The 21,062-nt window shown below is 38.1% G+C and overlaps 1 protein-coding gene across 1 annotated transcript; it reads left to right on the forward strand.

The window, feature by feature from the left end:
• The first annotated feature begins 49 nt into the window (after window positions 1-49).
• On the forward strand, window positions 50-20,598 carry FBXO9 (F-box protein 9). The gene is made up of 13 exons (XM_027898337.1): window positions 50-373; window positions 4,132-4,209; window positions 5,197-5,355; window positions 5,788-5,845; window positions 8,729-8,828; window positions 12,030-12,160; window positions 14,628-14,742; window positions 15,278-15,396; window positions 15,685-15,775; window positions 16,751-16,846; window positions 17,571-17,664; window positions 18,340-18,494; window positions 19,214-20,598. Exons 1-13 carry the CDS (start codon window positions 371-373, stop codon window positions 19,320-19,322), a joined length of 1,308 nt encoding a protein of 435 aa, XP_027754138.1. The 5' UTR covers window positions 50-370; the 3' UTR covers window positions 19,323-20,598.
• Window positions 20,599-21,062: the final 464 nt, after the last annotated feature.

The raw sequence follows: 21,062 nt of genomic DNA on the forward strand, positions 1-21,062 counted from the left end.
CCCCCGGCATGCCGCCGCGGACTACGCTCCCCAGCGGGCCGTGCGCGCCCGCCGCGGGCGGCAGAGGCGGTGCGGGCCGGGGTGCACGCTGGGACGGGGAGTCCCCGCCGTGGCGCGTCGTAGCGGCCCGCGCGGGAGGCGGCGCTCTGACCGGCGGGTCTGCCCGGGCCGTGTCCCGCCGCTGCCGCCGCCGGTCCTGCTCGCCGGGAAGATGGCTGCCGTCCGCAGGGCCCGCAAGGACTCCCGCTGCGTGGTGCGCTTCTCCGACCGAGAACTCTGCTAAGGGCCCCCCGCGGGCAGGGAGGACACACCGACCGAGCGGGGGGGCAGGGCCCCCGGGACGGGACAGCGCCGGCCGAGCGTCGGCAGCATGGTGAGCGGGCCGGGCGGCGGGAGCGCGGCCGCCGTGCAGGGGCGGCCGGGCGGGACCGGGACACGGCAGGTGTGCCCGGGAGCGGCCCCCTCGGACGAGCCGCTGCCAGGCAGCCCTGCCCTGCCCTGCCCGCCCGCGGGCACTGGGTGATGACTGTGGGAAGCGTGCCGTGATCCCACCCCGCCTCAGCGAGATACGGCCGCCTCCTGCAGAGAATAGTGGGCTGATGAGTGGGGCTGCTCGGGTCGAGAACGACCGAGCTCTCCCTTAGGAACACCCGACAAATCACTGTGTCATTACAGAAAGCATGCCTTACCTTTTCCTCCCCTCAAAAATCTGGTGGCGCACAGTCGCTCTATAATTTAAAGGACTCTGTCGGCCGGGCACTCCGGTTATCTGTAATTTAACATATCAGAAATAGTGCTTGGTCCAGTATTGCTTTTTTGACTGCATCTCAATATGGATTCAAGTATCCATGATGAGAACTCGATTATTCAAAGTTAAACCATTAATATCACACGAGGGTGCTTGAAACGGCTCACCACTATGATTAAAACTCTTACTTTTAAACACGGTGTTGCTTCTAACACGCTGACAGAAAAATGGAGCCACTTTCTTATTTTTTCATAAATCCAAGCAGAATGTTAACCGATGGTCACTTTGTCATGCCTGCTTCTCCCTGAGTTCTGTTCACTTTACACATAGTCCTGTTCAACTAGTGATACTCAGCTTCAAACTGTTTCTGATCTTGGCTTTATTTTGCTGAAACAGAGATCAGAACTATCAAAGGACCTGACATGACAGACAGTTTAGTAAGCAGTTGTTGTACTCTGAGGAAATCAGCATGCAATTACTGATTGCAAAACAAAACTAAACTGTGCAGATAAACTAGTTTGTCATTTGGTAAATTATTTCTAAAGCTTTGCAAGCAAATTAGAATCAAACCTACTCAGCTGACTTCTTTTTTTACAGGTCGCAGTCTTAATTCAGGTGTTTACTTTTGACATGTTGACCTTTTGGTGGCTTGACGGACTACCATTTTTCACATGGAAAGTTAATCAGGCTGATCAGTACACACAATGATGTCTTAGTTTCAATCAGGATAAAGTCACTGTTTCATGTAACAGCTGACTTGTAGCAGAAGTGAGGTCAGCAGCATAAAGATGAACAGTCTGGATTCATCCACTAAGTAGTGGTTGCAATACACTGTTCCGTGAATTTTAGAAACTATAACTACAACTTTGTCAGAGTAGGGACAAGGAGCCAATTTTTATGCGTTACAATGTGCTTTAGGTGTTGATCTCATGATCTTTCTCCTACTGAAGGTCCTTGATTCAGCATTACCTGTGCTTACTTGCTTGTCCTAGCAAAACATTAGGATTTCAGCAGATCAAATAAATAGTGGAAAGTTGTAAATAGAGATCAGATTTACAGTCTAGTTAAGTGTGCAGTAGCAATGTGAATTAATTGCTTTACTGGTAAATTTAGAGGGGTGGCCACTCAGGCTGCTACTGCTGCCAGAAGACAGACCTTTGATATGGGCAACTTCAGATCACACACAAATGCAGTAAAGAGGAGGTAATGACGAAAGTTAAAGCTTTGGTTATAATCAACGTTGCGATTTTTTTGACATCTTTTAGACTGCGGGCTAGGTCTTCCTAGAATTTTTGTTTGAATTGAGGTTGAGGTTGCAAAGGGCATCAAATGACATTTTGGAAGTAGTTGGTCCAGAACCACATCTGAGTGTGAGTCAGACGTGAAGAAGTAGGGTAGCTGAACAGAGATGATGGAAGGAAAATCAAGAGTTTAACAGATTAGTGAGAAATAAGCTTTTTGAACATGAGGTAAATTTCTTAAGTAATTTTAACTCTTACTCTGAAATTAGTTTGTTTACAGACTCCATGACTTAAAGGTTTTAGTGGGCGTGCCTTTATGCATAAGAAGATAGTGTGTTGATTTAGTTTGGAAATTGCTAGTTTCTGCATTTTGCAGATAAAACCAGGCTTATTCTGCCCTGACTTGAAAGCTGGTTGGACATAATTCAGCTGCAAACCAGAAACCTTGCACTATATGGAGGCAAAATCAAGGCCTTATTTATGTCACCTCAGTGCCCTAGTAGTGCGCTTACAGACATCCATTTCAGCGTTAGATCATCCCTGGGCTATCTCTGCTTGGCCAACATAGACATATTTCCTGTATGCTAAAGTAATGTAGTAGGGCTACTATAACTCTTAGGGCATTAACTGCCTGCAATTCAGTTCTGGAATCAAAGCCCATGAAAATTCCAAGTTATTTACTCCTTGCTCAGATTTAATGCTGCCCATTCTTTGGAGTGTTCTGGCTCACTTGTTTTCTCTGCTAGGAAGTTAAAAATGTACAACCTTCAAGTGAGAATGTATAAACAGATACAATATCTATTTAACCAACCAACCCTGTCTGCATTATCAATTGTAAATGATAAATTAACTGAGACATCAGTTAGTTTTACAGATGAGAAACCAGTAAGTTTCTGGTTGTTGGGGAAACTGAAGGCATGGTACAGCTGAGCTCCAGGGAGGTGCTTGTCGCCAAGACAGAGATTAAATGTTGCCTTCCCATCAGGTTTGCCAGTATTCTGTAGTTTGATCAAAACTTCTAGATGCTATAAAAATTTTATAAATTTTCAGAATACAAGAATGCTTTGATTTCTGCACTGTGATTGTGCAGAAGATAGAGTTTTCTTTTTGAGAGCTTGGTAGGATGTCACTGTCAGAATGTCACTTTGAAGTCTGAGCGCTATCTACAATAGGAAGGAGTGGGAACCTAAACTTCTGTAAGTGGTTATGATAATGTCAGGTTTGCCTTCTTGTTAATCTCACTTTGCATTATATACTTCTACAACTATACATGTGAATTTCAGCACAGAATGGTAGAAAAACAGGTTTGCTTCAGCTGCAGGAAGAACCTTAAACAAATGTCTTAGTTCAGTTTTTTTTTCCTTAGTGACATCTTGCTGCTGTTGTCATTGTAGTGGCTTGTCACTGATACTCAGAATTAGTTTTCCTTTGTTTTAGTAAATATTACATAAATCTTAGTATAATGAGAATTCATTTGCATCTTTTTAAGTTTTCCTCTTAAACTGTCTTAACTTCCTGTGTAGAGCCCTGTTTAGTCAAAGGTCTTATTTGTTTAACCTCATAGCAGAACTGTAAATAAAACCAGCTGCCAAGCTCTCACACTAGCTTTTTATTTTATTTTCCAGTACATTTCTTGATTAATTTCACATTAAATGTTGAGATTGTCCATATTGTCCCATAGTTTTCATAAAGTGTCTGTTGTTACTCAAAGCACTAGTCTTTTGTGCTTTTGTAAGTATTAAACAAATCAAAACTACTGGTTTTCTTTACAGTGAGAAGATAGTGATTAAATTTTAATTTCTTGTACAAAGCACATACTATTTAATACGAAGCTTTGGTTCTATGCTCTGACATAGACACTGACTGTATTTATTCAGGTATGATGCCAGGGTACTGATGCACGGAAACCTTCAAGTGATACATAAGTAATCTTGGTTGGATTAAGGTGTTTAAAATGCAAACCCCACCCTCATGGAATTAATAGGGGTGTGCAATCAATACTAGTAGTTTTTAACTCAACCACGAAAAGGGGAGTATGCCTGATTTTTTGTTTTTAATGTGTGACCATGACATTTGTGCTTTGTGAATGTGCTGAAGGGACTTATGCGGACTCTATAATCACATTTGACTGCTTTCTACTAGGCAGAAGCTGAAGAAGATTGTCACTCTGATTTGGTAAGAACTGATGACAATGACAGATCTGGTGAAGCAAATCTTCAGGTATGTCTCTCATGCTAGTGTTTTTTACAAACATAGTACTGCTGTTACTGCATCACTTATCCTCATTTATTTACCACACATTTGTTAATCTGAAGAATGCTTAGTCTGTCTGTCTATCCAAAAGCGAGATAGGTAAATTTTGCATTGTGTTCCAAGTGTCAAGTTCAGTCTTCAGTTATCTGCGTAGATAAAAAGAAAGTTTGTGGCAGATTTGGAATTTCTTTGAAGAACTATAGAAATTGGACAGCATTTTCTCTAAGGATGAAATTCCAGTTTAAATTGTCACTCCTGGGTCGGAAAGCTGATAAAAGCAGACTAACAGAGAAGTGCGTTCTCCTACAATACTAGATTTCTGGTAGTTGATCTGCAGAAGTCCTGATGATCGTAGGAGATGTGTAAAGTGGAACTTTAAAGATGCTCAAAAAAATGCATGACAAGAATTATAACTTGTTTTTTTTTCTCGGAGTATAAACCGTACTTTTTAAAAGAGAAAGGAGTAAGATCCTTATTTGTATACTATGTAAAATATCTCTTTTATTAATGTAAGTTTACTATGCTTGTATACAGAAAATTGGGTTTTCTACATTTTAATTTGAAGAGCTATTTGATTTTTTGCTTAAGATAATTCTGCATAAACAAGAACAAACATCATGTCTAGAAACAACACTTTTCTATAGAATCTAAGGTCATAACCATAGTACTAACAATCGCTTCTTGAAATACCCTCGTTTTTCTTCTGAGGTGAACAGTCCAGAAAAAAGCACCTGTGTTATTGAATGAGACTGAACAAGTACTTGTGCACTTGTTTTAATTTACTGTGAAACAATTGCTAACTCCCTGTGTCAAAATTCACTGAAGCCATCTAAGACTTGAAAGTGTAAAGCATAATTTTGAAATTCTTTTTTAAGTTTGTACTTTATAATTTCTCTTCAGAATATGTAGTGTCTGAAGATGTGATACTAAGTTTTAATTAATCATGTCTTTTAGGCAGAGCTCCAGATGTTCAGAGCTCAGTGGATGTTTGAGCTTGCCCCGGGTGTGAGTTCTAGTGGGTTGGAACCTCCGCCATGCAGAGCATCTTCAAGAGGACTGGGAGTAAAGCCTGTAGATGCCAGAGGGAAACAGGAGATAGCAAAAGAGGAAAAGGTACAGAAAAATAGATGTACAATTCTGAGATTTTGTTTATGTGTGTAACTGTTGCAGTGTAAGTATCCTAAAAGCTAATGCTGAATTAAAGCTAGTGAAACAACAGAGGTCACTACCCCATTGTCTCCATGTGAATGTCTTCCATAATCCTACACTGTTTTTTCTTGTTTTTATGTTTGGCTTTGCGTCACCTTAACAGTCTGCTTTCTGAAAGTCTGTAGGTAAGGTATGAGAAGCTGGAATGTGGATAGTTCGTTGATTGTGAATTTCAGTTATGACTTATACCACATGAATATATTTTCTTATGGAATTACTTTATTCATCTCCTTCATAGGGTACCGTAGGTAAAATCAAAAGTAGTTCTAAGTCAAGGGACATTGCACTTGTATTTATAAAGAATTTAAGAAATGTTCTGTGTAATTTATTGTGCAGGCAAAAGAACTTTTCCTGAAGGCAGTGGAAGAAGAACGAAATGGGGCTCTTTATGAAGGTAACACAGAAGTTTACAATGAACACCCTTATTGTAGAGGAGTCTAACACCCTCTGATTTATGTGCAAGTCTGCATGATGCCGGTGAACTTAAACTACGTGCTCATAGTAATATGAGAGTTCAGTTATTCAGATAAACAAACAAACATACTTTAAAAGGAACCATCATATCACAGTTCTAAAGGTGAAGCTAAAGTGAGATCAAGGAAAAAATTTCTAGCTTTCAGACAAAACAACAGTATCTTGAAATCTTGCAATTAATGAAGCCCTGGATTGCTTCTTCATATGGAATGCTTCTTTGTGTGGCTTCTGTAAGGTGAAATTAGCATAATAATTAATCAAGGCAATATAATATACTATAACTTCACAGCTTTTGTCGTTCCACTGTGAACAGAACTACTTAATCCATGGAATTCTTTGTTGTTTGGTTGTGGGGTTATTTATGATTTTTTTTTTTTTAGGAGAGTGTGATGGTTTTTTGGTTTGGTTGGTTGGTTGGTTTTGTTTTGCGGGTCTTTTTTCTGTTTGAGTTTTTCTGATTACCACAGCATACAAAGATAGCTCTTTTAAGAATTCCTGAAGTGAGTGTTTAAATCTGGTAGTCTTATGAGGATTACCATAAATATTTAAATTGCTTAGCTTGCTTGCCCTCTTGCTATCAGCACTAGTAAAAATGGAAATTCAAAGTATTCTTTTTCATATTTAGTTTTCAGAATATATAGAGTAAGAAGCCTACCCTAACTGCCAAGGCCTGTAGATCAGTAGTGGAGATACCAGTTTGCTATTTCTTTCCTGTGAAAAACAGAACTCCAACTTGCCATCCTGCTCATCTACTGCAGGTTTTGGCCACTGCGTTTAAAGTGCACGTGCAAAAAAAATTAGGATATACAAGTCTGAGAGTATTCTGGAAGCTCCTGAACTCAGCCACCTGCTGAATGCAAAATTTCCTCTCCACCATGGGAGATTTCCTTCTCTTGCAGGGGGATTCTGGTTGTTGTTTTATATCTCAAATAAACGGAGAGAAATGTGAGTCCTCTGTAGGCAATAACATTAGTTGTCTCAGTTTCTAATTAATTATATGTTTCTACAGGGAAAAATTACTTTAGGTAAATATATGTTGAGTGTGGGATTAAATGCACAGTAAAAAGGTATGTCAGAACTAGAAATCTGGCGTGTAATCTACCATTTAGGAAATCGTGAAGTAGACTGTGAAGATTTTTTTGGAGTGAATTTTAAAAAAAAAGTGAGGAAAGCAGTCTATTTAAACACTGTGTATATAAAACGAAAGCTATGGCTTCATCTGCTTGAGTTCACTCCCGGTATGTTAAACATAGCAGCAGAGAAGTAGTAATGTCAGATAGAGTTGCATTCACAAAGGTGTTCCAGGCATCTGGATTGCATGAGTATGAATCCATCTTTCTCAATTGAATTTGATTTGAGACTTAAAGAAACTAAACTGAACTGTTTCTACACATACGTCTATATGAGACCTTAGAGACACAGTCCTGTGCCAGACACAGATACATTACTGAGCACGTGTTGGGGCATCTGTTTTCAGAGCAGACTTTAATTTGCTGACCTGGCCCAGGTCACCAGAATCCAAGTGGCATTTCAGCCTGCTTCTGAAATCTGCTGATGACTGACGTTTGTGAGACAGTTATGTGCAGCAGCTTAGTGTTGCTTAAGCGCACTCCACGTCTCATCTGCAAGATTAAATGCTAAAGTTGAGGCTGATCTGTTTAGCTGGCTGCTGGTATTCCTCATCCTCAGCAGCCAAAGGATACTACTTGTCAGTAACTGGCCCTGACATGAACTCAAGGAAATAGGAATTCTTACTAGCCCCAAACTCAGGTTTCTTAGACTCCTTAGACAAATTTTGAGCTTCACATTCACTGATATTTTATTTGAGTTTCGGTTTTAAGAGTCCAACTGAGGAAGAATTGCCCTCTGATCTTGGTATCACCATGTGAGAATACAGAGAGACATAAAAATACATGGTCTTAATACTGGTATTAAAACAGATTGACTGTGCATGCAGCAAATTCATTTAAATTAGAAGGATTCACAGAGTTGACTCAGAAGAAAGATGTTCTGCAACTTAAGTAAGTTTGTTGCCACAGTGATTTTCCTGAGCCTCTTTCTCTACCCAGGTTTGTAGGATCTTTTTGAGTGTTAAAGGCAGAAGTACTTTCTCTGTGTGCAAGAACAGTGTGCAAAATCCAATCTGTCAGTTTTTTTCTTCATGCCCCATAGTCATGTGACAAGGCTGCTTTCCTCACCCTCAGCATTTTCAGTGGCTTGCTTCTGTGCTTTCTTTAGTTCCAAGGGATTTGCCATAGGGAAATTGACTTGGTTTGCATTTGTTGTTGAAGTTTTAAAATTACAACAATATTTTATTGATCTTCCTCACATATATAATGCTGTATATGTCCGAATACCTGTACTCTACCGGGAACAACATGTACCTGCATAATTTCTCTCTTCCATGTTCCTCATGGTTACTTACAAATATACTGCCTAAAATCTTTGTGGTGTGTTGAGAAAACTTTGTAAGAGCTGGGCGACAAACAACATCAGGACTTTGTAACATTTTAATGTAAAATTTTGTACTCCATAGTTGAAATTGTAAAAGCTGAAGCACACCTGAGATAGCTGTTTATTCTGAAAAAGTACATGTCATTTTTAGTTTTGAAAATAGGTGCTTAATGTTCCTCTCTTCTGTATTTAATTTAAACCTAAATAGTTCAGACTAAATAAGATTTCTTAGGCAAAGGCATTTTCAACCTTTTTAGTGCTTTTAACGAAAGCTGTCTCTCTGAAAACAATCTTTTGATAAGCTAGTATGGGCATCAGATATGTTGAAACATCAAACCTTTATTTTCAGCCATCAAGTTTTATCGTCTAGCCATGCAGCTTGTTCCTGATATAGAGTTTAAGATCACCTATACACGATCCCCAGATGGTGATGGAGTTGGAAAGAGGTGGTAAGTATCAAAATTTACTAAACAAGTGCATAGGAGTATTGAAACATGATATTTTGTTTCTGAAGCATATCAGTACTCTACTCTGATACGCAATTGTAAGTCTCCTAATATCTGGAAAACTTACCTCCTCTCAGTTGAATAGACTGCTTCACAAAAAGTTTACAGATGCATTAGTCCAAGGAAGACTTTTCTACCTTGTCCTGCAAAGACAGTAACAGGCTTGTTTGGAGCTACTTAATTTCAGGTGAAAGGATTGCAAATAGTTATGTTGTTACTTAAAAAAGGAAGAAAACATCAGTCACTTTATTTTGATTTTTGATTTTCAGATTTAGGATCATCTACAAAGTTGTAGATGGCAAAAAGATTAATCAGTAAGAGCTACGTATTATGGAATAATCATCTTAATTAAGCAAGGGAATAATCCACTGTTCTTGTGCTGACTGACTAAATACGAGCCTTTTCAATAAGTAAAGCAATACATTTAGAAGCTCAAAGATAATAATCTGAGTAGTCCAGTCTTTCAACATTACAAACATCAGAATACCCCTAGTCTCAATACACCAGATGTGTAACGTCTTAAAAGTTGGCCTAAATTGAGCCTAACACTTGTGTTTGAGGGCAGAATTCAGGTTAGGGCCAAAACCCCTGTTATGGCTCACATAACCTAGTGAAGATGAGCTTATGGAGCAGAGGTTCCCGATTCATTGCTTATTCAGCAGCCGTGGATGCTGCTGATAGCTACAAGAAATCAGGAGTTTTAAAATGTAGAATATAAAGGGAAAGTACAACCATGTCCCTGTGATATTACTAGTTCAGTCTTGTTGCCCTAGGGCACTACAGCTCCAGTGCAGCAGTTGACTCAATATAAAAGAGTGGAAAATGAGCTAAGTGCTTTATTTACATCTCTTACTCTAATTTCTGAATGGGCTGCTGGCATGAAATCTTTGCTGTGCATTTGTGTGCTAGGAAAACTACTGGATGATACACTACAGTAATGTAAAAATCTTGGTTTTCTTAGGATTATTTTCTTACTTCAGCAATTATTTTCTCTATTAAGACTCTCTGACACCAAGATGGGAAGGAGTGTTGATCTGCTGGAGGGTAGGAAGGATCTACAGAGGGAGCTGGATCTACAGAGGGATCTGTAGAGGCTGGATTGATGGGCCGAGGCCAATTGTACGATGTTCAACAAGGTGAAGTGCAGAGTCCTGCACTTGGGTCGCAACAGCCCCAGACAGCGCTCCAGGCTGGGGGCAGGGTGGTTGGAAAGCTGCCTGGCAGAAGAGGACCGGGGGGTGTTGGTCGACAGTGACTGAACAGGAGCCAGCAGTTTGTCCTGGTGGCCAGGAAGGCCAGTGCCATCCTGGCCTGTATCAAAAACAGTGTGACCAACAGGACCAGGGCAGCAATCATCCCTCTGTACTTTGCACTGGGAGGCCACACCATGAGTACTTTGTCCAGTTCTGTGCCCCTCACTACAAGACAGACAGACGTTGAGGTGCTGGAGCGTGTCCAGAGAAAGGCAACAAAACGCGTGAAGGGTCTGGAGCACAAGTCTTGTGAGGTGTGGCTGAGGGAGCTGGAGAAAAGGAGGCTCAAGGGAGACCTTATTTCTCATTACCTGAAAGGAGGTTGTAGCAAGGTGGGGGTTGGTCTCTTCTCCCAAATAACAAGCAATAGGACAAGAAAAATTTGGCCTCAGGGTGTGCCAGGGGAGGTTTAGATTGAGTTTTAGGGAAATTCTGTGTTTTCACAGAAAGGGTTGTCAAACACTGGAACAGGCTGCTCAGGGAAGTGTTTTGAGTTACTGTCCCTGAAGGTATTTAAAAGATGTGTAAATGTGGCACCTAGGGGCATGGTTTAACGGTGGACTTGGCAGTGCTGGCTTAATGATTGGACTCAGTGATCTTAGAGGTCATTTCCAACCTAAATGATTCTATTAATTTTTATTCAATTTTTTAAATGTTGCTGCACTGTTCCCAGCACTACATGACAGTGAGGGAAAACCAACCAGTACTCTCAATTGTTTAAAAGCAGTATTTGTAGAGATGTGTTTTTTCAGGAGATTCTAGTTGTGGTGGTTTTGCTTTCTGAAGGACTGTTGTAGATGTTTCATATGAACTCGATGAGACAAAACATTACACAATTACATTTGGAAAAAACCAATCTACCGTGTGGCCTGTACGTACTGGGACTGACCGTCACATTCATCAAAATAAAGGAAGGCATGTTCAGTGCAACATTTAGCTGTAGTTATGATAGGCCCAAACATAATTGTCTTCTCTGTGATACCTTAAAACCCATTAGTAGGTCTACTAGTTGCTTGCTTATATTCTCAGCTCATTCTGTTAAGCTTGTTCAGAGTAGAATTGAATAGTATTAAAAAGTGACTGGAAGATCTCTTAACTAGCTTGTATACCAAGTCAGGGGAAAGAAAGTGTTTTGTGACAAGGTCAAGGAATTTGTGTAGTTTGTGGTTAATTGATGCAAGCAAGCACGCAGCTATTAAAGGGTATTGTGAAATACAACTTAAATTTAGATTTTTTTTTTAATGTGGTAATGTTCTTTTATCGCTTAATAGTCCTTCAGATTTATTGATGAGTAGCAAGCTTATTGTTTCTGTTCTACTATCTTGTTCTGGCTCCTGAAATTTATTACATCTGCCTGTCTATAGAATAAGTAAAAAAGTAGTTTTCCTTCATTGCTGTTCAATAAACCAACTGAAGATCACTCTTCAGTGAATAATTCAAGAGTAAAAAATAATCCAGAATTGTTTTTAATATCTTACATTATGACAAGGATTACAAAATTAAGCTTTTCATTATTGACACTTTATCTCCTGCATATACTGTATCTTAGACAAAGTGAAAGATGAGATTTGTCTTTTCATGGGGTCAAGAAATTCTTCAGTGACTTCAACAAAAGAAGTGAATAGCAAACTCTCAAATCCAGAAAGAAACTGGGATGGGAATTAAATGAAACAAACCCAGTTGTTACTGTCAGAGGGATTCCAGCAAAGTATAAATAATTTTGATAATATTGCAGTAGTTGTTTTATCATATGATGAAATGAGATTGCTTTAAAAACATGCAGGAAACGACTCTGTTGAATGAGGGTAAGGCCATGGATTGATGCCAAGATGAGGACATCTGTTGGTATGTTTTGTCCAGTAACACAGTATTGGCTTTCCCCCTTTTCTAGTGTTGAGGAGAACAAAGAGGATGACAAAATGGCTGATCTCCTGTCGGATTTCCAGCAGCAGTTAACTCTTCAGGAATCTTCAGTCAAACTTTGTCAGCCTGAGGTTGATGTCAACCAGACCCATATCTCAGGTATGAGTTAAAATACACTGTAAGAGTTCAGAGGCAAAATTTATAGAGATGTTTCACTCTATTAAAACATTTGTCTTCTTCATTCAAAAGTCACCTTTGAAGAAATTCTCACAGTATCCCTTTATTTACTTTTATAGTTAGATATAAAGGAAAAAAAGATCATCAGTAGCTAAACAGATCTTGTTCTCATTTTTCCATGTAGTACTACTACTGAGTAGAATTTTCAGGATCAGAGTCATACTTAATGTAGCAGCTTCTAGGAACAGCCTTGGTGAAGTAAATATATTCCAGTTTTCTTTCCATTTTTTTTTTTTTTTGTTTGGTTTGCAAATATTTATTACAATTTTTGAAGTGTGAATAAGAGACAATTGTTCTGTGAAGAATATTCATCTTTGCATTTCCTATTTTTATCTGATTCTGTAGATTTTTGTAACAAATATGTTTTCAAGTTCAGTAAGACTATATAAAAAAGCTAGAAAGTCTTCTGAAGGTTAATGATTTTCAGCGCTCCAGTTCTAGGACAGTTATCCTGAGATTTCCTTATGAGATGTAAATTGTAGAGAGTGCATATAAGCCATGAACTCTCTTAAAAACAGATGCCTCTAAAGCATGTGTATTTTGCATCCCGAATCATCAGTTGCTCTCGGAAATCTTAGTCCAATCTCCTCTGTTCTGGTTAACAAAAGAAAATAAAGTAAAAATGAAGCAAGGTGTTCATGGACATCACAGTAGTACAATAGTCACACACCTCAGCAGCCCAAGGAAAAACTAAGCATTACAAAGCAATGTATTTGGCTGAATTGATATCCTGTGTTCCATATTACGTTTTATTGATAGGACAGGATCAGACCTCTGCTATGTAACTGACGTGCTGAATATATTTACTTCCCCTCCCCTGGACAATTTTTTATAGTTTTTACAGTTTTTTATAGTTTTTTCCTTTCTACAATTAAAGCTTAGGACCAAGGTCACATTCTTCACCAGAAATACTGTAATATTTTTCCCTTAGGATGCGGCTAGTATCTTAACCAAAGTGTCTTAACGGCCCTTATTTTACTAGAAACTTAGAAACGTGGATGGTAAGACAGATAATCAAAGGCTTTCACTCACTGGTGACTATCAGAATGGAAAATACATACCTGTTAGCAGATTTGTAAGCCTTGGTGTCTCCCATGCTCCGAGGCACTAGGAGTTCACATAGCAAAGAGCTCATAAGTTTCCAGAGACTGGTTTGTACCTTGCAACAATAATCTGCACAACTTTTGTTTATACTAGGGCAATAATTTGATAGTTGCAAATACAGGCAATATAGCAAATTTATGACTTCTCAATAATAAAATGTAGAATTAAGTCAGATTGGTGAAAGAAGATGAGTGTTAAATGAATACACAAACTGGTACCTAATGGGGTCTATGTACTTTTGTCATGTTGTCATTCTGAAATGTGAAACTGCAGTTTCATCAAATTTTAAAGCAAAAACAGTCTCATGGGATTTGTGGGAGTGCAGCAGCACCTTTTTTTTTTTTTTAAAGGCATATTTTTTCACTAAAAATCAGAATTCTTTAAAGTTGCAGACTCTACCATGGTCTTTAGAGCTATTTATTGTTTAATGCACCTTTGTGCCTCTCAGCTATTTTCTCCCTTTCATCTCAGTGCAGTTATACTGAGCAAAATCATCAAGTCTGGAATGTGTGGGGAGATACAAATCAAGCCATAGGCTCTGGAAAGCAGCAGAAGTTTAAAATAAATGAAGTGTAATTCCTGATGGTATAAGATTAGTAAATCAAATGAATAACAGAGAAAACCTAAGGAGGCAGAAAGTTATTAGAAAGAATTTTGGCTTAATTTCTCAGAGATTTCTCACCAAACTTTTAATGGTAGGAAAATTATCATAAGATCTTGTGGTCCTTTGATGAGAATTTTTTATTACATTAGAGAAAGTCTTTCAGTACAGCAGTGCTGTGTGATACCGTTTTCAGTCACAAAATATAACAGTGATATCATTTCAATGTCACAGTGGATAGTTTGTTCTTAGGGCCTCCAGTACTGAACTTGACCTGAGTTTATTTAGCTTTCCACACAAAAGCAGTATGCTTTGAGGTAATGTTACACACTTCATTAATTTGAAGAAAATACTGCTTTGTGGGCAGTGTGCAATGTGTATGTTGAAATTTTGGTATAACACCTTACAGGTGAGGATATTTTTAGTCTAAACCAATGTGTTATCTAATCATCTTGCCATAATGCAGTTTCAGTTCTTGATTTTTGTTCCTTTGTTATGTGACTTTTTTCTAATGTAATGTGACTTTTTAAACTAAAGATATTTTTTTTTTTGTTCTGTGGCATCTGGCTACAATGTGTAAAAAGTAGGATTTTTTTATGGAAAGTAAAAGCGAAACCTGGAATTACAGATAACTTAACTGATTTACAGGTTGCCATCTAACAAGGATTTCCTTTCTCTTTGCAGCATTGCCTATGGAAGTACTTATGTACATTTTCCGATGGGTAGTTTCAAGTGACCTGGATCTAAGATCGTTGGAGCAATTATCTCTTGTTTGTCGTGGATTTTACATTTGTGCCAGGTATTGCAGATAATGTATCTAGAGTAAAGCTGCTCTTTGCACCAAGTATATCCTGCTTTTCCTTCCCATGGACATTTTTGTGTTGCACTCCTCACAGTGCTTATCGGCTTTTGAATACACCACTAAATGGTATATTAGATAAATGACTTCACTGTAAATAAAAAATGCAACAGAAAGTCTTCCTTGCTCTACCTTATTTGCATGTTAGAGTTGCAGATCTCCAAAATGTGGTCTGTTGTGTTGTCATCCTCATATGGCCACACAGGAAGTACCAGGCTGCTGCAATGTTGTGGTTCTGCACTTGGCTGACAATGGCATTATGTTCTTGAATTTCACTGAAGAGAGGAAATGGCTTTCAAATACTCCAGGATTAAGTAAATTAGTCAATGATTTTAAATTATGAACTATTCTTGTTCAAGAAAGTTTCTTTCAGTTGCATCCAGACTAAATAATGGAGTGTGTTACTTTGATATATGACAGCTAAGCAAGGTTTATAGGGGAGTTATGGGGTTTGTATTTTTCTCATTCTCACTAGAGATCCTGAAATCTGGCATCAAGTCTGTTTGAAAATATGGGGCAGGAGCTGCAATAAACTTGTCCCGTATGCCTCCTGGAGGGATATGTTTTTGGAGAGGCCTCGTGTTCGATTTGATGGTAAGCTGTACTTTTGGAAATAGTTGTAAATGTGTATGGAGTTCTGACAGAAGCAATTAGATGGGTTTGATGCTTATGAAGTCGTTAGACCTAAGTTGAATTTATTTGTGCATTCGAATTTGTAGAATATCTGCAAAGAGAAAGGAAGGGTGCGGGGGATGAAAATAAGAACTTTCATGTGTTTAAGTAAAAAAAGTATACTCAAAATTTTTAGATTATTGGTATTTTATCTTAAATATTTTATGTTTTTAATTTTTGTTCGTATACTTATATCTTCCTTTTCTCTAGGTGTCTACGTCAGCAAGACAAAATACATACGTCAAGGAGAACAATCTCTTGATGGTTTCTATAGAGCATGGCACCAAGTGGAATATTACAGGTAGAGCTGTAGTACAATGAGTGAGTGAAATGTTTCTCTCTCTTAAGTTCTGTAAATCCAGCTCTTGATATCACAGACACTAATCATTCTGTAAAACTGAATGGAACTGCTACAGTGTGTGAAGCTGTGTGTATTTTTTGACAATAGGTTTTAAGAAATAGGATTTATAATTAGAATAGAAATTACAAAAGTAGAAATGAGCTTAAAACCACATTTCATCCTCAGTTACCCCATGTCACGTGGATAAAGCTTAAACATTAACAATAGTAGTATTCTGCTATAGAGTTCTTTCCCCAAACCACTTCTGCTTTACATTTCTGATGCAATAGATGACACAGTTCAGGCTGCAAACTGTTCATAGAAATCACTGAATCTCATGGCTGCTGCTGCAGTCTCACAAATGTCAGCACAGTATCTGAATACTGTAAAAATTGATCAGATCCCAGAACCTGAAGAAGTCCATATGACATTGTCCATTCTGTACTGGTACTGTAACTAAGATTGGTCTCAGTTGATGCTAAGAATGGAGAAACTTTTAACTTAAAGTCAGTTTTGATGCCAGGGTAGCCACCTTGCTTTGATAGAGGTGACAAAACTTCTGAACTTCTGCCCTCTTTCACAACTCTTCATAACTTGATCTTTTAATCTTCAGAACTCTCTGTTGATTTCTGAGGTGGTGGATTCTCCATCCCTGGAGGTTTTTAAAATGAATCTGGATGTGGCACTTAGTGCCATGGTCTAGTAACTGCAGTGGTAGTGGATCAAGGGTTGGACTTGATGATCTCAGAGGCCTTTTCCAACCTGGCTGATTCTATGATTCTGTGGTCTCTTTTTTTTGGTACATGTGAAGAAATGTGTTTTCGAGTGCTCTTGCCAATTAAGGTAACATGCTGGAATTTAAAAAGCAAACAAACAAACAACAATAGTAAAATGATACGTTTTCTAGATTTGTATTGTGTAATTATGTTTTTGCAGGTATTTGAGATTCTTTCCAGATGGTCAAGTTATGATGCTAACAACTCCTGAAGATCCTCAATCTATAGTTCCTCGCTTACGGACTAAAAACACAAGGTTATTGAGATAAAGTATTTGGCTCTACAATTTTCATTTTGCTTTACCTAGCAATTTTTATTTACCTTTGCCTCAGATTCTATATTCTGACTTAGCAAAATGAGAAAAAATGCAATGTCATTTATGTTGTGTTACAGACCTACAGAAAATGTTGATCTTGGTGCAAGGGTATCTTTCATTCTAGTGGCCTGATATTGTCATTAGATTTCCTTTTTGGGTTATGTGATTTTAAATTTTTAAGAGAAATAGATGGAAGAGTACATGGTAGTAACTTAGTGGGTTTAGAATTCTTTTAAAAACCCTGTCTTGTTATAACTGCTTTCTCACACTTCCTTGACCAAAGGAAAGTGAAGATTTCGATGGGATATGACTAAATTAGTGCTTCTTGATGTTTGCACATAAAAACATAGAAAATCGTTTGCAACTTCAGAACAGATTTGAGCTAAGTCTGAAAATACTTAGCAATAGGCTAGGTAGAACCAACTAACTTATCTTTACTGTCCTATTTAGGAAAATCAGAAGCAACTTGACGAAATGTTTTCATCATTTAGTATCATTGATAAGCCTGGCACTTTACTAAATGGAAATAAGAAATAGTTTCCTTAATTGTGATATACAGTCAGTCTTTGTTTCATTGCTGATACTTGTTTTTATAAGTACTTCACTCTTTAGAGACACGGAATATTTTTATGTCCTTGACATTATCGTCCTTTTAACCTTCCAGAACGGATGCAATCTTGCTTGGTCATTATCGCCTTTCCCAGGAAACAGACAATCAAACCAAAGTATTTGCTGTAATAATGAAGAAAAAGGAAGAGGTAGGTAGAAAAATAGAGTAGAGGAGAAATAGGTGAGCAGTGGGGTTTTTTAATAAGTTTTTTCTCGAACTGAATATTTTACAGGATCCAAAGATTTGCATTACACCAAAGCATTAAAAATTATTTTGATTTTTTAAGTTGTTTAAAATGTGAATAAGCATGGTGATGTCTATTATATTTTTTTCCCCAAATCTGTAATCTTCTATTCAGGCAAATAGACACCATGTTCATATCTGAACAGCGGTTCTCTCCCTTGGGCTTAATTGCCATGCGTAGTGCTATTAGGTGTCAACATTGTTAAAAGAAAGGAAGGATGAAGGTCATTTTTTGAGATCAGATTTGACTGTGTGCTGTAAGATTCCACAACATTAAATAAATCTAGATAAATAGTACTTTCTAATTGAATTCTGAATGATTGGTCAGCTCATTTACATTACAAAATTTTCTAATTACTAAGTGCATGTCAAGAGAAATTTGTGATGAGGTAGAAGTGTTACAATGAGTTTGCACAGTCTAGGCGGTGTCTCCCATGCTTGTATTGCTTTCTGTGAAAACTTCTTCCATCATCTGCATTTATGTATTTCCAAGGAATACCAGTACTTACTTTTAAGTATGAGAGTTTAACAGTCTGGTTGCACCTTTGTAGGTCATGAAACTTCTTATTTCTCTGTACAGAAACCAGGTGACTACCACAAGTACAGGTATTTCCGCCGGGTTCCCGCACAAGAAACAGATCACAGTTTTCATGTAGGACTACAGTTGTGCTCCAGTGGGCGCCAGACATTCAACAAACTTGTGTGGATACATCATTCTTGTCACATAACCTACAGGTGAGTAAATGGAGAACAAGACCAAAGAAGGATACTTACTGTAGAAATACATGTGATCCTAAATTGTTGAATACTAAGTACAGAAGATGTACAGATATTGAGACGTAAGTGGCTTTAACAAAATGTCCTGGAAACAGAACAAAAGCAAAATCCAATATGTTCATGCCTAATCTATGAAGAAGTGGCAATATCTTAGGCATTCTTTTCAACATGAAGTTTCTGTATTGCTCAGGTTCTGCTCTAGCTCTCAGTATGGTGGTGCTCTGTTGAAACTAGAATAAAGATGAGTAGAAACCACAGCTAAAGGATGTATGCTTGTCATTGATGTTCAGATATATTTGAGTTTCTTTAAAGTTTTGTAAACGTGCAAGTTTTACTGACACTTTTTATTCAGATTCAGGGTTCTAAGTGAAACAAATGAAAGGAGATTTTTTTACTTCAATATTGATATGACTTGAGTGTCATTTTGTACTGTTTCAAGTGTTGGAGCTAATAATAAGAGTGGAAAGGGAAAGTGGTTTCTTTGATATGGAAGTAGAAGTGAATTCTATGTAATGTGATTCAGCCAGTGTTCAAATGCATTCCGAATAAGGTAGTACAAAAGACACTTTATTCCATCTGTAGTTTGGTGCACACACTGTACTGTCGAACATGATTGCATTATTGAGGGACTTAAACAGCAACTAGTGTCTCATTTAACTTCTAAATGCTCTTTGCAGATCGACTGGTGAGACAGCTGTTACTACTTTCGACATTGACAAAATGTACACCCCTTTGTTCTTTGCACGAGTGAAGAGTTTTACTGCATTTTCAGAAAAGCCGCTCTAAGAAACACCTCCTCTCACAACTTCTGCATGAGTAAAAGGTTGTAGCTAATAAGCACTTAAGTTATAAATGTGTATATATTTGGAACATTTTAAAATTCTGGGTAATTTTATGAAGGCAGTTTGTTCTGTTTGATTATGAATGGCAGGGATTTATTTTTCAGATCAAACTTATGAGTATTAAACACCTTTTATTTGTGATAAGAATTTGATAACAAAGTTCTGGTTTGTTGTGTTGGTTTCGGGTTTTTTTAAACATATTTTATAAATCAGTCTGCTTAGAATGTGAGTCTTCATCTGCCTAGACATTTGATTTGTTGAAAAGGAATCATAGGAAAATCTCACTGTCCATGGGACAGTGTATATGGTCTCTGGTGAAAGCTTGAAATGTGAAGGGGAGAAAGTTGTCATCTGTTAAACTGTGTGACTTAAATTTCAAATAAATGTTTTCTTTAAACTAAACTTATTTTGTTTGCCTTTAAGATCTGGCATTTTGTCAACATCAACCTTAAGGAAAATCAGACAAGGAAAAGCAAGCACGAAGTATAAAATAAATTTTATCTGCAGAGGTACATCCCCACCAATGCAGTGGTGTCAGTTGGTCATGAATGTAATTTGGTCTTGGTAGACGTTCAGTGGAGCCTGCCTTCTCCACGTGATGTGTGTGGAGGGCAGAGGGATATGGGCAGTGAGTTGTTGTCTTGTGCTGTAGGATGGGTTTGCAGCTAGGTGGCCTTGCTCGGGAAGCGTCACAGTGCAAGGGTGAAATGCTGGTGCATTGACCAGTTTGAATGCACAGGTAAGCAGGGCCCTCTTGGACACGACTGTACTGTGTTATAACCCTTCATCCAACCTCGCTACAGATGCTGTAAAGCCTTTGAGCGTTCGTTGTACTAAGATAAATTTTGAGGCTGCTGTAGATGTTCAGGTGCTGTGCTCTGCTAATCATGAAGTGTACCTTGAGGTTTGGTGCAGGTGCTGTGTGCTGCTTCTCCTGCATATATCGCTTGGGGGTGTAGTGCAGACATTGTAATGCTGCTTATTATGTGTGTATCTTGGATTCTGAAAGAACTGAAGCTTTTTAGTGTTGTTTTTTATTTTAAGCCATTTCGCATAATTTACCTTTGATCTTCTTGTTTCAAAATACTGACCTGGACTTGAGGACTAAAATGTGAAAGCTGTGGAAAGAACTATAATTGTTCTATAATTAATAAAGTGTATCTTTGCAAGGAGCTACATGATTAAAAGTACATTAATAAATCATGATTTTGACCATGCAATCCTACTGGCAATTTCTTATTTTCCCAATAAATCATTATTTTTATACGGTTAATGGTGATTACTTAGGAATTACCATGCATAAACTGTATGCTAGGCAAGATTGACGGGTAGAATTAGCCTCTTAATGACTTTTTATTACACTATTTACAGGTTATCTGAGGAATGTAGAGTAGTTTTCAGAACATGAGTTCTGAATGAGGTTGTGTATTCTCCCTAGTGTAATAAGGCTCTGCCTACAACCCTGTGTCCTTTGACTGCAGTTGCAGTATTACTTCATACACAGTGTTTAATAAGGAGTGTATTGTGTTCTCATTGCTGAAAGGAAAAACAAGTGCTTAGAATATCAGCTTCATGTTCTGAAATATTGCCAAGTTTGTAAACAGGGAAAGATGTTAATTACCTACGGTTTTGTTGAGGGTGAAAGATACAGATTGGATTTTGCCTGCTGAGAAATGTCAGAAGT

This window comes from Empidonax traillii, unplaced genomic scaffold, assembly GCF_003031625.1.
Source record: "Empidonax traillii isolate 1590-97213 ecotype Southwest subspecies unplaced genomic scaffold, ASM303162v1 scaffold591:size1139884, whole genome shotgun sequence".
Taxonomy (NCBI): domain Eukaryota; kingdom Metazoa; phylum Chordata; class Aves; order Passeriformes; family Tyrannidae; genus Empidonax; species Empidonax traillii.

Bases quoted from the DNA above. Each gene is read 5' to 3' on its own strand.
- FBXO9 (XM_027898337.1), top strand. The intron at 5,846-8,728 runs GTAACACAGAAG...CTTTATTTTCAG, and splicing joins AAATGGGGCTCTTTATGAAG to CCATCAAGTTTTATCGTCTA. The intron at 16,847-17,570 runs GTTATTGAGATA...TTAACCTTCCAG, and splicing joins TTACGGACTAAAAACACAAG to AACGGATGCAATCTTGCTTG.